This window comes from Chenopodium album, chromosome 8 (assembly GCF_948465745.1).
Source record: "Chenopodium album chromosome 8, dcCheAlbu1.1, whole genome shotgun sequence".
Classification (NCBI taxonomy): Eukaryota; Viridiplantae; Streptophyta; class Magnoliopsida; order Caryophyllales; family Amaranthaceae; genus Chenopodium; species Chenopodium album.
In genome coordinates, this window is record NC_137841.1 from 55,257,155 (window position 1) to 55,273,879 (window position 16,725).

The 16,725-nt window shown below is 34.6% G+C and overlaps 2 protein-coding genes across 2 annotated transcripts; both read right to left on the reverse strand.

Moving 5' to 3' along the window:
- Positions 1-1,529: 1,529 nt before the first annotated feature.
- LOC145556140 (WAT1-related protein At2g39510-like) lies at positions 1,530-4,396 on the reverse strand. The gene is made up of 7 exons (XM_081617795.1): positions 4,165-4,396; positions 3,992-4,054; positions 3,607-3,723; positions 3,264-3,498; positions 2,578-2,736; positions 2,279-2,430; positions 1,530-1,879 (listed from the first exon to the last, which is right to left on the reverse strand). The coding sequence occupies exons 1-7, from the start codon at positions 4,356-4,358 to the stop codon at positions 1,696-1,698; spliced, it is 1,104 nt and encodes a 367-aa protein (XP_081473921.1). The 5' UTR covers positions 4,359-4,396; the 3' UTR covers positions 1,530-1,695.
- Positions 4,397-11,821: 7,425 nt separating this feature from the next.
- Positions 11,822-16,725, reverse strand: LOC145556141 (uncharacterized). The gene is made up of 8 exons (XM_081617796.1): positions 15,175-16,725; positions 14,503-14,729; positions 14,092-14,424; positions 13,506-13,752; positions 13,272-13,391; positions 12,993-13,184; positions 12,249-12,372; positions 11,822-12,100 (listed from the first exon to the last, which is right to left on the reverse strand). Exons 1-8 carry the CDS (start codon positions 16,723-16,725, stop codon positions 11,862-11,864), a joined length of 3,033 nt encoding a protein of 1,010 aa, XP_081473922.1. The 3' UTR covers positions 11,822-11,861.

Consider the following 16,725-nt stretch of genomic DNA (forward strand, 5'->3'; position numbering starts at 1 on the left):
TGCGCGGCAGTGGTTGGGGCTGAGGTGTTTGGGTTGGGCTAGGGTGGTGCGTCAGTCGCGGAGTTTGGGGTTGGGCTAAGGTGGTGCATCGGCTGGAGTAGGTGGGGATGGGAGTGCCGATAGCTGCTGCCGGCAGTGGCTATGGTGGGGTTGGTTAGGGTTAGGTTCAATTTTCTTCATGGTTGTTGGTGTGTGGCGGTTGTGCTAGGTGTGGTGGTTGTTGGGTGTGGCGGTGGCTGGGTGCGTTAGTTAGGGTGGTTAAGGTTGGGTCGTGAGGGTGTGAGGGAGGCAACATAAAACTAACGGTAATAGCTAACGGCAACTTAACGGCAGGGTTACATCATAGACACTAAAGGTAGTTTGGGGTTACAGTGTGGAATTTTGAAAATGGGTGGGCACAGCTTAGAAAAGTGAATACCTCAGGGGTACTATGTAGAAAAACCCAAAAAAAAAGTTTTTCTGATTGATAGATCCTTCCATTTTTTAGTTGATAAAACTTTCTCTTTTTTTTTTTTAAAAAAAAAACCTTTGATTTATATGTACAGGATGAGTGGTATTTTAGGACTTGTTCTCTTCAGCTTATTTTCATTTCAGTTCAGTTCCTAATTTCCTTCTCTCATAAACAATTCAGTTCATTAAATCTGAACAGGCCTTTAGGGCCTATTCACTACAGCTTAATTTCAGTTCAGTTTAGTTCAGTTCTAATAAGTTCAGTTCAGTTTAGTTCAGTTCTAATAAGTTCAGTTCAGTTTAGTTCAACTCCTAATTTCCTTCTCTCATAAAATATTCATTTCAGTCCAGTCAGTTCAGATCAATCCAGTAAATGTGAACATGCCCTTACTTTTTACAGAGGGGCACCACAACCCTATGCTATGGTGTATATAAAAGAAATAATCGTGATTTTCCCAAATAAATTATGGAAAATTTGTCACAAAGGGAATTTCATAATTTATACTCACTTTCTTGTGAGAATGACCTTTTTAATGTTAAAATTTAAGTGGCACAAAAAGACTATATAAGTGAGTTTTGTTGTAAGGAGGGGCCTTGTGATCGGAAAGTGGGAGTTGACCATTGAAATCTACCGTTGATCAACATATGATTTTCCAAATATTTAATTTCTCAATTTTCGAGCCAAAAAATTACCCAGTTAAGATTTTGGGGTCATTATAATTCTTAAGGATCCAATTTAAAGTCTAAATGGCAAAAAATGCTAGTAATGTCTTGTTTTTACGTGTCAAAAAACACTCAATTTCCGTATCATTATTTTTAAGCCAAAAAAAAATTTTAGAAGAAGAGATCCCTAGAAAACTGATGATAAAGGGTGGAAGACAATGATACGGGTGAAAACGTTGAAAAAAAGAAATGAATATACCATCTTAGAGAATAAATAACGTAATTAAATGCACAAGATTGTTTATGAGACATAGGTAGAGTCAAATATAATACTCTGAGTGTACCTGAAGCAAAGTGTACCCGAGTGTATATTCAGGAGTTGCATATTATTAAGTTGGTAAAGGGAAATGTGAGCAAATAAGTTTAATATTGATATGGTTTGACAAAATTTTTATCACTAGTGACATAACATATATCGATCCTGACAAATACGAAAACTGTAAGTATACTAAACGTATAAAGAAAGGAAAAAATACACAAAAATTATGGTGTCATGCCGCGAATTTTATTCTTAATCATCCTCTAAGCTTCATTAGGAGTCTCTTTAATGATACCGAGATCATTAGCAACATTTGCATTGTCTGTAATTGTGCTTATTGTGGAGTCTGGTGATTCAATAATTGGTAAAGTTTGCTCTTTTTCATCTTTGCTTTTCCCCCATATCACTATGTATAAACCCATAACTATTACAATTGCTCCGGCTATCCTGCAATAAGAAGATTCTTACAAGATTAAATATACAAAAGAATTAAGGTATTTTAAGATATAGATATGAAAGTTTTTTTATACTCTATGTTTTTTATTTTGTTTGGAAATGATTGAACTAAAATATCACAATTATTAAGAGCATTATAGAAACGTTTATAGTTTAATTTGGTAACAATAAAAAGTACATACGTGAAGCGTATTCTAGGATATCCTAAATGAGATTTGACATATGATGGATGACATAGCTAGAATATTCTATAATCTATATTCTATACTTGTTTTATCTTGTATGCTTTTCCAAAACAAATTAGTTTTGTTGGCACAAAATCCATTAATTTTTGTTTGTTAAACTTACAAAAAAAGTTTGAAAACCATTAAAAAAAAACAAAATCAATACCTCCCCAAAGTAAGTTGTTCAGCTAGAACAAAGGAGCCAAGGAAGGCGACGATAACCATACTTAAAGGATTAAAAGCGGTCACAAAAACCGGTCCTTTTTCCTTCATTATTTTCCCTTGTAAATAAAATCCGATTCCCGAACATATAACCCCCTGCAAAATTACCAAAATGCAAACATTTATCATTTCAATACCCTGGATTTGTACTCGAACTATATGTAGTTGTCACATCACTAGTTTAAATAATGTTACATCGTGAAAAATAAATCTAAAGCATATGTAAAATAAAGTGTTACGTACACTGTAGATATAGGCAAATAACTTAGAATCCCAATCAAGTGCCCAAATGGAAGTGTTTCGTTCGGCAACAAATGCTACAATAGTACCTTCTATTGCACCCGCAAAACACATCAGTGCCGTTAAGGACATTTCTGCCGGGTATGATTTTAGTGTTATAGCCTAACACAAAACAAACAATAACCCATGTGAGAATTTGTTACGTAACATGTAAAAAACCACATGAAATATATGTGAAATAAAATTCCCTAAAATAGTGCATAAAAAACAAAGTGAGGATGCCGTTGTATTTCTTACATCAACTACGTATCAATTTCCAAAAAAAAAAAAAGAAAAGAAAAAAAACAAACAAACAAAACCACATGCAATATATGCCGTTGTATTTCTTACATCAACTACGTATAAATCGAAGTTTAGTAGTAAAAGTGAGGATGTTCTTTGTAACTAATAGCTAGATTATAATTGTTCAAAACTACTAACTTAAAACTATTTTTTAAAGGCGGCTTGAAATTGAAATTATTTTGAGTTACCACAAATCCAAAATTAGATTTTTAATAAAATCTTTGAAAGTTTGGAATATTCCTATGGCGGGTCTGTGAATATAATCTAAACTGGGTTTATTTTGATTGAGTGAACAAAAATCCGAACTAGTTTGTGAATATAATACAGAATAAATAATGGATGCTTACTTGTAGAATAACAAAGCCTGCCCAACCCATACAACCAGAAGTGATCATAATTGCACCCTTTATAGGATTTTGATGATAAACAGTTTTAACAACATGATGATTGTAACTTCCGTTACTCCATGGCATATTAAGCCCTGGACCTTTTACAAGAGTCATTATTGTTGCACCTCCAATCGTCACTATCGTTCCACCCACCTTCGCTAAGCTCGGAACTTTCTTATTCACTACTTCGAGCCTAATGAAAATATGCATTGTGATTAATAATATTGTGCAAATACGAGTAACAACATACGTATAAAATTTAGATTTAATATAAGTATGTGTTATTTGATCGTGTTTGTACCTAAACATCCAAGCTAATAGAAACGTTAGGGCTGGGACGGTGTTGCTTAATGCACTAACAAAGGTAGCTGTTGTGTACTTCATCCCCGCATAGTAGAGGTTTTGATCGATTACTGGCCTGCACCAAAATATTTTGATTTAATAAATAAACTACATATATACTAGAAAATTCTATGTAGCGACCATGTGTTTTAAACTTTTTTTCATTTGAGATACTTCCTTATTCTCTAACGAGAAAGTTAGGAAATAGGTGGAGTACTTACTTAGCCGATTGCTCCACGTACAAAAGAGGTTCCTTGCACAATATTATTATGAGCATGAAATAATATAAATATAATTCATGATCGATTTTCATTTATTATTAAATAGTGTATAGATATACTTACTCTAGCAAACCAAGACCTAGTATCTTGATGAAAATGGAGAGGGTCATTTGCGGCCTTACCTTCCTGCATATATAAGAAATCACACAATAAGTTACAACTCTTTCTTTAAGCATGGTATAATACAGTGTTAGAAATAGGTGTAACACGAACATATTACGTAGTCACGTACGTACCTTTCAAGTACCAAGGCGAAAGGAGAGATGACAACGGCAGCCACAGCTTGCCTATAAACAACGAACGAGTAATTACTCATTCCATTGTTAAGGGCAGACTTAGCTATTATAGCTAGCCCGGCGATCCCGAATTGCATAAAGATGACGGCCACGTACGGTCTAGCTCGACTCCAAACCTTTGCCATCGATGCCATTGTTGTGAAATCACTATCTTTTTATTTTTCTTTTCTCTCCTTAGTGATTTCAACTAGTTGGTAAATGGCATTAAGCCATGCAAAATATGCACCTATTTATAATATAGGAACTATAAAGTTTGGGTGCATGAAATTATGAAGTTCTAAGAAAAATATAACACGGCTTCGAGTTTTCGAATCCTAGGGATTCCACTAATTTAATTAATTGAAGATTATATAATTAATTAATTACTAATCATGTTTCCACCATTTTATTTTATTGTTTGTGTTTTTTGTTTTTTTGGTTGATAAAACGTTGTAAACGAAAAATAAGAGAAAATGATGACTTAGTGGAATTATGAGCTAGAAATTTGACATATTAAATAAAAAAAGAGATAATTAAGTTAATAAAATCATTGAACTTGATCAATTTATAAAGGGAATTGAGTCATCCCACTAACACATTAATTATTTTCATATGTGCATATACCGTATAATGCTTACCCACAAGTTACAACATAATCAACTTTAAGTTTGTTAATTCATTTTCTAAAGGTTTGTTTATCAATGTTTTACGTACTTTGTTCCAAAAAGCCAAAAATATAATCCTCGTTAGATTAAAGTACTAATTTCTTAAGGATTAAAGTTAAATTATCATGATTAAATACTCTTCCATATTAGGCTTTTTTTTTTTCATAACTTACTCTATAGTACAAAACTAACACTTTGTATAATTTTACTTTGAAATTTAACCTAAGAGAATCAAGAGAAATACATACGGAAAATATCAACATCCAACCGAATTGCTAAATTTGAAATGACACCTATAACTTTTGAAAGCTGTTAAGCGGAAACGTGGCGTGTTATTTATAGATCGAAGATATTAATCTTGTACATGCATGATGCATGGACTCCTGAAAACACGCATGTTGAATCAGCATCTACTACATGGAATATTAGTTTTCATAGACAATTTATTAGAAAATGAAACGGAAATTAGCATGCTTAGAAATTAGAATCCTTGAATAAGACGGAATCAAACATAGTAATTAGTTACATTGATATTTTGATAACATTTGGTTATGCTTTCCTAATTTAGCTACCTATCAATTATCAAATAATATATTGTGCATACTTTTGCACTTTCTTTCGGAAAAATGTACACACATAAATAGATGAGAGAGTTTTATCAGACAACTATAAGCTTCAATTGTCCTTTAAATAGCAATGAAATTCACATGCTTCAACCTTTATGATTTTAATGCATTGTTCAATTTAGAATTTTGCCTTAGCTTCAACAATATATATAAGAAGTTGTTTCACGTAAACTTCAAATTGAGTGTAAAAAAGAGTGTAAATGTGTAAGAATCATGTGAGTTTGGCAAATTGGTTCGTGTTTATAATTATTAATTAACTTTCAAGCGAGGAATAACTGATATCTTATCAAATTATTAAGTGGATTCTTAAAGTGTAATGTTCTCCTATAACTCAAGAAGATTTTTGTTATTGGACGGGTACTCCTTCGGGTAGGTATTCGGTTAAAACCGGCTATGCTATGCTTCAACAACTAGTTACTCCTACTTCTACACAATCAACTACGAATCCTTTCTGGAAGGTCCTCTAGTCTCTCCAGTTGCAATCTAAATGGAAGGTGTTCTTATGGAAATTGTTGCACCGTGCTCTCGCGGTTAAGGTGGATCTCAATCGTAGAGGAGTTCCGATCCCAGATGAGTCTTGCGACTTCTGTCGTGCGGAACTAGAGGATTTACAGCACCTTTTTAGAATGTGCTTCACAACTCGTTCGATTTGGAGGGGTGGATGCCTTGGCATCCGCTCAGAATTTAATGGAGACCTTTCTCTCTCAGATTGGATCCAATATTATATCCGACTTTTTATTCCTCAGGATGGACCTTCGAGTTCTCGCTTAGGTACCTTTGTGGGTACGCTTTGGGCCTTGTAGTTATGTCGTAACTCGAGAGTCTTTGGGGATTCTTCAGCGTCGCGACCTTTTGTTTCTCCATCTGTTTGCAGAGGTCATGGATAACCATGCAATTTTTGTTACCTCAGATGCCCCAAATGGCACTCTGATTAGTGCGGAGCCTTACGGTGGTGCCTCTGCTCTGCCTGGGTTTTATATTGCTCAGCTCGGCCTGACTCCCCATACTGGTTGTACTTTCCCTTCCCTTCAAATAGATGGATCTTGGCTCAAAGATTCTCAACAAGCTGGTATGGGTTGGTGTTTGGATGACCGGATTAGGGGTGGTAGAGGGATAATGATGACCCTTTGGATGACCGGATTAGGGGTGGTAGTAACTACGGTGTTTGCTCCTCTCCTTTACATGTGGAGGCGTTGGCTTGCTTGTATGGCCTTCAGTGGGCTTTTGATCAAGGGTTACTTTCTATTAGGGTTTTCACGGATTGTTACAATCTTGTCAGCTTGCTTCGTGAGGAGGGCCAGGGTAACATCGCGTATAAATGGCTTATTCGAAGAATATTGCAACTTGGATCACGCTTTCGAGTTTGTAGCATTCATAAGGCGGACCGTCAGCGCGTCCACAGGGCTCATCAAATTGCAGGAGAAGCGGCAGTTCACTCTATTTGCTTTAGTATTAATATGTAGTTGTTTGTATCCTTTGTCAAAAAAAAAAAAAAAAAGTCTATTATTTCAAATTCTATGTATCAAATTTTAGCATGAAACAGTCTAATAAAAGACAGAAATTGTCATTCTAATGTTCCACAAAGGTTGCTTTGCAATAATACAATATTCAACTAGTGTGTACTTCGGGCGATGACCTGGATTGCTAGTTTGTGTATTTCTTGCTTTAATTTAGCAATTATGTTCGACTATTTATGTAGTAAGAGTATGAGTGGTTCGGGCATTGCCTCGGATGTCACTTTTTTTTTACATCATATGTTTTTATATTCTAATACTGTGAAAAATAAATAAATTATATTACCTTTATTTTACTTAAAAAATGAAAGGAATATATAATATTATGTGCAGCTTGAACATTAATAATAGTTGGTTGAGATGGTAAATGTATTACTTATGTGTATTGGAGGTTATGGGTTCGAATCTTGTTCAAAGCATATTTATTTTGTTAAATGAAGTGGCTAGCTTACGTGGCACATATACTTTGGATGATGACGTGGCATTGTGACATAGCACACATACTTTGGAGAGTGCCACGTGGCATCGTTCCTTTAAAAGGAACAACTTTTAATATATAGTATGTATAGAGTATAGATGTGTAGTATGTATAGAGTATAGATGTGTAGTTCACTGCCGGAAAAATGGGAGAAGAGATCGGTCCAAATCACTCGTCATCATCCTTGTTTATTATGTGATATACTTTGAGCGACACAAAGTTTTAGCAAACTAATTGACAAAATTCATAGTAGTCTTGTAGATACTATTGGAAGTTCTTGACATAAAACAAGAGAGTTGGGGAAAAACAAGAGAGAGATGTTGGACTTAATGATTTTTAGTACCCGTTTTGCATTATCTTGAGAACGACAATGAACATATATGTATATATATATATATGTATATATATATATATATATATATATATATATATATATATATATATATATATATATATATATATATATATATATGTATATATATATATATATATATATATATATATATATATATATATATGTATATATATATATATTTCCTCCGTTTTTAAATACTTACTCAATTTCTCTTGGACACGCAAGCCAATCCTAATATTTGATCACTAGTATCTTTAATTATCAATAAGTATAAATTCTAACAATTGAAAATTAATAATCTATTCATTGAGATGATTCCAACAAGTACCCACAAGACATATTTTTTCTTATGTATAAATCACAAACATTAGTCAAAGTGGGACAAATGAATAGTGCAAAAAATAGAAATGGAGCAGGTATTTAAAAACGAAGGGATATATATATATACTAGAGCTATCAAAAGTTGACCCGACCCGAAATACCGAATTAAACCCGATTATTAACCGACCCATCTGAACCCGAAAAAATGGTGACCTAAACCCGACCTGAAACCAACCCTAGACCCGAGTTGACCCGAGTATGTCAGACCCGAACCCGAACATGAACTGACCTGGAGATGACCCGACCCGAATGTAACCCGTAAATTATTGACCTGAACCGAACCCGACATAAACCGAAATTGACCCAAACCCGTTTTAACCCGTCAAAACCCAAATTTAACCCGACTTGTTACTAACTTGACCTGAATTCAACCCGACCCGTTCCTAACCCGACCAGAATTTAACCCAACCTGTTACAAACCCAACCCGAAATCAACTCGACTTGTTATTGACCTGACCCAAATTCAACCCGACATGTTATTGACCCGACCCGAATTTCACCAGACCTATTACGAACCCGACCCAAAAATTCAACCCGATCTGTTACTGACCCGACTCGAAATCAACACGACTTGTTATTGACCCGACCTAAATTCAACCCAAATTGTTCCTGACCCGATTTCAAATCACCTTAAATGCAATTTAGACCACCTTATTATTATTGATCAAAGCATTTTGTCTAGGGAGACCAAGCCAGTCAAGGCCAGCAAAAGAAAGGAGCATCATCCTCAAATTTAAGAGTTAAATATAGTATATTTGTTGTATGGTCAAAGGAGATAATTATCTTCCTAAATTATAACCTATAGTTCCCTAGTATATATTGCCATATATATTATAGTCAAAAGAAATAATTAGCTTGATAAACTCTATTTATAGTTAGTTGAACCTGAATATGACCTGAGTTGGAAATGACCTGACTTGATTGTAATCTGCAAATTATTGACTAGAACATAACCCGACTTGACTCCGAGAATGACCCGACTTGGAAATGACCCAACCTGATTATAACCCGCAAATTATTGACTTGAACCGAATCCGACTTGAACCCGAGAATGACCCGACTTGAAAATGACCCAACCTGATTATAATTAACCCGCAAATTATTGACTTGAACCGAACCCGACTCAAACCCGAGAATGACCCGACCAGATTCTAACCCACAAATTATTGACTTGAACTGAACCCGAGAATTACCCTAACCCGTGAAAACTCATGAAAACCCGAATTAAACCCGACCTATTGTTCACCCGACCCGAATGTAACCCGACCTGCTATTAACCCGACCCAAACCCAATAAGAAGTATGATCCGACATGACCCGACTCAAGCACGACCCAACCTGAACCCGACCTGCATAGATTATGAAATTAATCCGAATTGACCTGACCCGAATTGACCCGACCCACTCTTACCGACTCAAACCCGACCCGTTTACTCGAATTGACAGCTCTAATATAGACTCACACAATGACCAAGGGATTAAGAAATGACAATGCAAATAATATTCTACATTCCTATCATTATAAACACCCTAATAAAACATTTTTTTTCCTATGATAAAGGTTTTATATAGGTTTTACAGTACACAAAAAATTAAGTTTGACATTTAAAAACTAACACTATCTCCGTTTTTTATTAGTTGCAACTAAGATATATTTTTATATCCCATAAATTATACCTCTTTGTTGCAAGTAATAAGAAGCAAGGATAGTATTTTTTTCTAAAAAAATATGTAGAACATTAGTATGCTCATATAAATATTAGAATAGGTTCACTCAAGTACAACCCTAGTACAGTAGTACATGGTACTCATCATGTAGTCTATTTATTAAAAAAAAAAAAAATCATTTTTAGACTCCAGATAATACCTGCTATGCATTAGTCCGGAAACAACCCTAAAATAAACTAAAAAGACGAAGATAATGAAATAGAGCAATTACCAATTAAAAGGTAAAAGTGAAAAAGGCAAAAGATTGCAGAACGTGAATAAGTGTAGTATAATTAAGAAAAAGATTACATATAACATAATGGCAAAGTTGATGACAAATATTATTATTCCAAAAATAATTATATATACTATGAAAATATAGTTATAATAAAATTATATATATATATATATATATATATATATATATATATATATATATATATATATATATATATATATATATATATATATATATATATATATATATATATATATATATATATATATATATATAATTGTTAACATATTAGCATAAATTCATTAAATATAAGTTGCCATAAATTAACTTATTTCCAAATAGTTTGCTTCTATCAAATTTTATTAACAAAATTCTAAATCAATATGATTTATACAATAAATTTTTACCAAAATTATTGTTCTAAGGTCTCTTTACATTTTTTTTTTTTTTTTTACCATTATAAGACAAACAAATCATAGAGTGACATGTGCCAACTTCACATTGATTTGCTTGTCTTATCATATCATATAACTAATATATAAAGCTAAACTTTTAACGAGGTCACGAGGCAGCGACACTTGACATTCTAACTTTTCGCCAAGTGTCGCGCCACATTGGATAGATTTAAATAGACTTCACAAGATTTAAAAAAATAAATAAATAAATAAATAAATAAAGAGTTAGTTTAGAAATCTATTTGGATAGAATTTTAGGATAAAATTGTTGGTTTAGAATTTTATTTTCGATAAAATACCAATCTTTCAAATGTAGAATTTGAATTATAATTCTATTTAAACAAATTATTAGATTATAATTCTACAAAATTATCATATAAATTTATTTTTTATATCATAATATATTTTGGAGCTAAGGGAGAAGTTCAAAGTGTAAAAATCCATAATCTAATAGAATTTTATTACTATGTAGACCTATCAATTAGGGTCAGGTCATGAGTCATCTCGGATTGGGTCACTTCAAGTTACGAGTCAAGAAATGTTCAACCCCTGCCTAAAGTTTTGGGTTCGTGTCAACCCAACGGGTTTTAAACATTTATTTAATTTAATTTATTTTTGCTATTTTTTTAATTTTTTAATGTAATTAAATCGAATATTTCCACCAACATTATTATTAGTCGTTATATGTCTACTAGATAACAAATGGTCACAAAAGCACGTCAATTACTAACTAATTTTGTATCAATGATCATTTTTAAAATTAGACATCTTAAAATTTAATAAAAAAAAAAAAAAAAACTCGGGCATCGCACGGGCACAAAACTAGTAGTATAATATATTGATTGATTGATGATTGAAGTGGATTGATTGATTGATTGATTAATACTCTGTGTAAGTTTTAAACTATAAATCACTTGCCATATATAATTTCTGTAAATTTTTGGAAACGAGAAAACATGGCCTAAGTTAGCAAAATTAAGTCCAATAAAAATAAGTTCAAAAAAACTGTAAAATAATTGAAGTACCTTAAATGAAGTTAAATTCAAAAAATAAGCTCCCATGATCATGAAGTTAAGTACCTTAAATGAAGTCCAATAAAATTAAGTTCAAAAAAACTGTAAAATAAGCTCCAATGATCACAACCGTAACCACATTTATTCAATGGTAAAAATAACATACAAAGTGAAAAAAGGTAGGAGATGGGATTATGCATGTCTTTACAGAAGTCATCATCTTTAATTTACCAAGGAAAATGAATTGGTTCAGGCTGTAAGGCCTTCTGCACAAGCTCACTTTGTTCTTTGACATGAACTTGATAAAACCCGGTGGCTGTAGCAGCAGAAGGAGGACGACCCACATATTTTATACTCTCCATATTTCCTATCCGAAGAGCTTTCATGGAAGTACAAAGACGGGGTGCTATGTAGTTGAATGCGCCCATATTCATCGGCTCCTCTTGGCACCACACAATCTCAGCATCTGAAACAGTCAAACAGTTAAAAGAGAAGTACATGAATTTATAGAGATTATATGATACTGCATGTTCACAGTCAGAATTTTAATGACTAGCATATAACAATATGCAGTATGTTAAGTGAAGATTCTGCTGGATATTGCTGCAACATACTTGGAAATCGCTGCAGTTCCCGCTGGATTAGATCATAGGGAAAAGGACAGATTTGTTCAACTCTACATATCGCTATATCCGTGCTGTTATGTTTTTTCCTCTCATCATCAAGCTCATAATACACCTGCATATTACACAAAACAAAAAGATGTAGTGAAATACGCCTCAGTAGAAGCAAATTCAATTCAAGGCACCAATACCTCAAAGTTTTTAAATGCTTTGGAATCTCAATATGTCGCAGATATGGTAATGACAGATATGATGATTCAAGGTACGGGTACATACCCAAGCATCGGACAAGTTAAGGCTAAATAATATGAACAAAGTATTTCAACAGCTCAAAAAATTAAACTTTGGTTAATAATTTCATGTATAAATGCATGTGTACAAATATCAGATAGACTGCATTTAATCAAAATTATCTCAAAGGCCATTTGTGTGCACATATCGCGTTTCTGCTTTCTCTTGTTACTATTTCCCTACAAATAAATGGTTCAAGACAATCAAGTTTACACGTGAAATTTTGAGTATTTCCGAAGAATTCATAACCTTTTGAGTGTCAAGTTTCCTACTGTCATACTGCACTAGTAAATAAAACAATATAAAGAGTTGCAGAAACAAATAAGGCAGGATTCAAAAAAGATATGTTTCAATGCGTGCAATCAATTTTTCCCAAGTTAGACTGATTTTTTCTCCCTTATACGATTTCAGATATGAATCAGGAAAGGTGTGAATGTTAAATACCTTGCCAGAACAAAGAACTAGACGTCTAACACCCTTTTCAAGATCAGACTGATAGTTTTTGTCCTCCAAGAGACGCTTAAAGCTAGTTTGATGCAGATCATCGAACTCAGATAAATCTGATTTACAGTCCTTATGGCGGAGCAAGTTCTTAGGAGACATCACTATGAGAGGCTTTCTGAATTCCCTGTTGACCTGATAAATTTGGCATTTCAATTCTTCTGAACAACAATAAACTTTCAAAAGGGGCTAATATGGATGTCTCATGCTAGATTTATATACCTGACGTCTCAGAACATGAAAATAATTTGCCGGGGTTGTGACATTAACCACTTGCCAGTTGCATTCTTGGATCTGCTTTGTCGGATAAGTTGCGATCTCATGTGGGTTGTCATCACACATCTGAACATCACAAGTTTTACAAATAAGAAAAATGATATATAGAGCTATTAGTGTCAGAGTCCAGTGCAGGAAAACTGTAAGGATAAAAAATATAAAATATTCAGGGTAAATTGCCTGAAGAAAACGCTCTAAACGAGCACTCGAATGTTCAGGTCCTTGACCATCATAGCCATGAGGCAACAGTGCCACAAGCCCAGTTTGACGTAACCATTTTGCCTCCCCACTGCTTAAAAACTGATCAAATATAATTTGTGCCTCATTTGCAAAATCACCAAACTGAGCTTCCCAAAGCACCAGTGAGTTTGGATTTTCCATCGAATAGCCCAACTCAAATCCAAGAACACCAAATTCTGAGAGGGAGCTACATAATAATATTGAACACTTTTATCAGGGAAGTGTTATAAACTTGTAAGCATAATGAAGCTAACAGATAGATGTAGCTAAATATGCAAATGGATCAGCATAATGATTCTCAATAAGGTCGAAAACCAAACTTTGCTAAAACTAGATAACTTAAGCTCAAATTTAACTTCAGCATAATCTCAGATTAAATTAAGTTCGGTTCAGCAAGATTACATTAAGCAATTACAGGTTAAAAAGGTAATAGACCCTAGAATAAGGTTTATGACTTTAAGACCTTTCAACCAGCATGTACAAGTATGATCAACCAAAACAAAAATAGAAAATATATAAATCTGACCTGTTGCTGATGGTAAACATTTCGGCTTTTTGCTTCTCCATGACATGTTTAAGCGGGTAGTATTTCTCTTCTGTCTCTTGATCAACAATTACAGCATGCCTGTGACTGAATGTTCCCCTCTCAACATCTTGACCAGATATGCGAACATGAATCCCTTCTTCCAATAATGTCCCAAAGGCCAGAGCTTCAGCAAAGGCCCAATCTACACCTTGACCTGTTTCAACCATCTGACGACGTTGCTCATAGATCTTCTTTACCACTTTGTGGGCATTGAGATTCTTTGGAAGGGTAGAGATGGCCTTCCCAACACTTCTTAAGATGTCTGCCTTAACCCTGTGATTGAAGATACTTATCAAAGTAACAAATGGATAAGATAAAATTGCGATATTTGAATGATCTTATAAGATGTACCCGGTATCCTGTATCTGAGCAGGCTGATCTGGTGACTTAAGTCCTGCCCAATTTGCTTCAAGCCAATCCAGCTTTTGTGGAACATAGCTTTTACTGGCCTCAAATTCCTCATTTAGTATTCTGCTGACCTTTTTCTGAATCTCTTCAATATCTTCTGTTGACAAAATTCCAGATTCAAGAAGTTTTCTTTTGTACTTCTCAAGAACTGGGGGATGACTGCGAATGACCTGAAATCAGCCACTTCAATCATAAGTATAATGCATCTATGTTCTATAACTTACAAGTAACTCGTAATTGGAAAATTTAAGGAAACATCATTTTTGTATGATATATTTTCATGAAGTGCTAACATGTTTCATCCAATAATCTTGTTTATTTGCAGTTACAGTTCAGCTCCACAATGTTTTTGCCATGTTTTTGAGAAAGAGATGATAGTATTTACTTTTTCGATCAAAAGAAAGTATGCAACATTCTGTCAGATACCCTAAAATGCTGATAACTTTTGAAGATGCAGATGTATTACTGGACTTGGAACAAGTATGATAACCAAATTAAACCAAAGCAGGCAAAGTTAAGATCATGCAATATAAATTGGTGTAGCACTTGTAAGTTTTAACAAACAGAATGCAAGCTAAGAAAACTAGCATACTATATAAGAGTAATAAGACTTACCTTGTTCATGGTAGGTTGTGTGAATGATGGCTCGTCAATTTCATTATGACCAAACCTACGATAACAAACTATGTCGATTACAACATCTGAATGGAAACTCTGCCGCCACTCTGCTGCAAGCTCAGATACCCGAACAACAGCTTCCAAATCATCCCCATTTACATGGAAAATAGGAGCATTCAATGCTTTTGCAACATCAGTACAGTACTCAGAAGATCTTCCAGATTTCGGATCAGTTGTGAATGCTACCTGGTTGTTAATCACAATATGTATCGTTCCACCAGTAGTGTAGCTTGGAAGAGCACTTAAGTGAAGAGTCTCATAGACAACCCCTTGCCCGGCAAAGCTACCATCACCATGAATCAATATACCCAAATTTTTAGTCCTTTCAACATCATCAGAATAAAATTGTTTGGCCCTTGTTTTCCCAACAACAACGGGATCCACAGCTTCTAAATGACTCGGATTTGCAACCAAAGAGAGGTGAATCCTCTTCCCTCTTATAGTAGGTCTGTCAAAAGAAGTTCCTAAATGATACTTGACATCACCAGTTCCAACATAGAGCGCGTCTTCAGGGATAGGCTTCCTGCCACTACTGAACTCGCTAAAAGTCTGATGAAGTGGTTTTCGAAGAACATTTCCCAAGACATTTAGTCTTCCTCTATGAGCCATTCCCATAACTATACTCTCAACTCCAAGCTCAGCTGACCGATCAATCATCTCTTTCATGCCTGGAATTAGAGCTTCACAACCTTCCAACCCAAATCTTTTCGCTGTTGACCACTTATTTGCCAAGAAATTCTCAAACTGTGTGCTCCATACAAGCCTATCAAGCATTGCTTTGCAGCGATCTTTACTGTACTCCACAGGTGTTGGAGTCTCAATTCTATCTGTTAACCAGTTACATTTTTCGCGATCAAAGATATGCATGTATTCATAACCAATGCTCCCACAATAGGTCTGCTCAAGCCGGTCAAGAATACTTCTGAGTGTTTTCACAGGCCTGTTTTCTGACAGAAACCCTGATAACTTCCAAACACCAATAAAGAACTCCCTATCAAGATCAGCTTCAGTGAAACCATAAAATTCCGGGCTCAATACCTCAGGCACTACCCTGTGTTCTAAGTTCAGTGGGTCTAATTTCGCTTTCAGATGACCATTAACCTGATAAGCCCTTACAAGCAACAACAGTTTCATGCTTTCTTGGATAGTCTGCCCTGAAACACCAGGATGTTTTGGAGCATCCCCAACAAAATTCCTGAAAAATTGGTCCCATGATTCATCCACACTACTCGGGTCAGCTTCCCAAGAACGCTGAAGTTCCTCTAAGTATACACTGTTAGTCCCATCCAAGAAACTGTCAGCAAGCTTAGAGAGGGGCACGGGGTGTGGAACCGGAGCTGTTTGTGCTTTCGGTTTGAGGTGTGTAGAGTGAAAGTAACGGTTTTGTGATGGAATAATATGTGTTCTTCTTACATAAGAGTGTCCATAAGATAAAGTTTTCCTCACAGCAAACTTTGCTGCACTAGAACTAGCTCGAAACCATGCCAT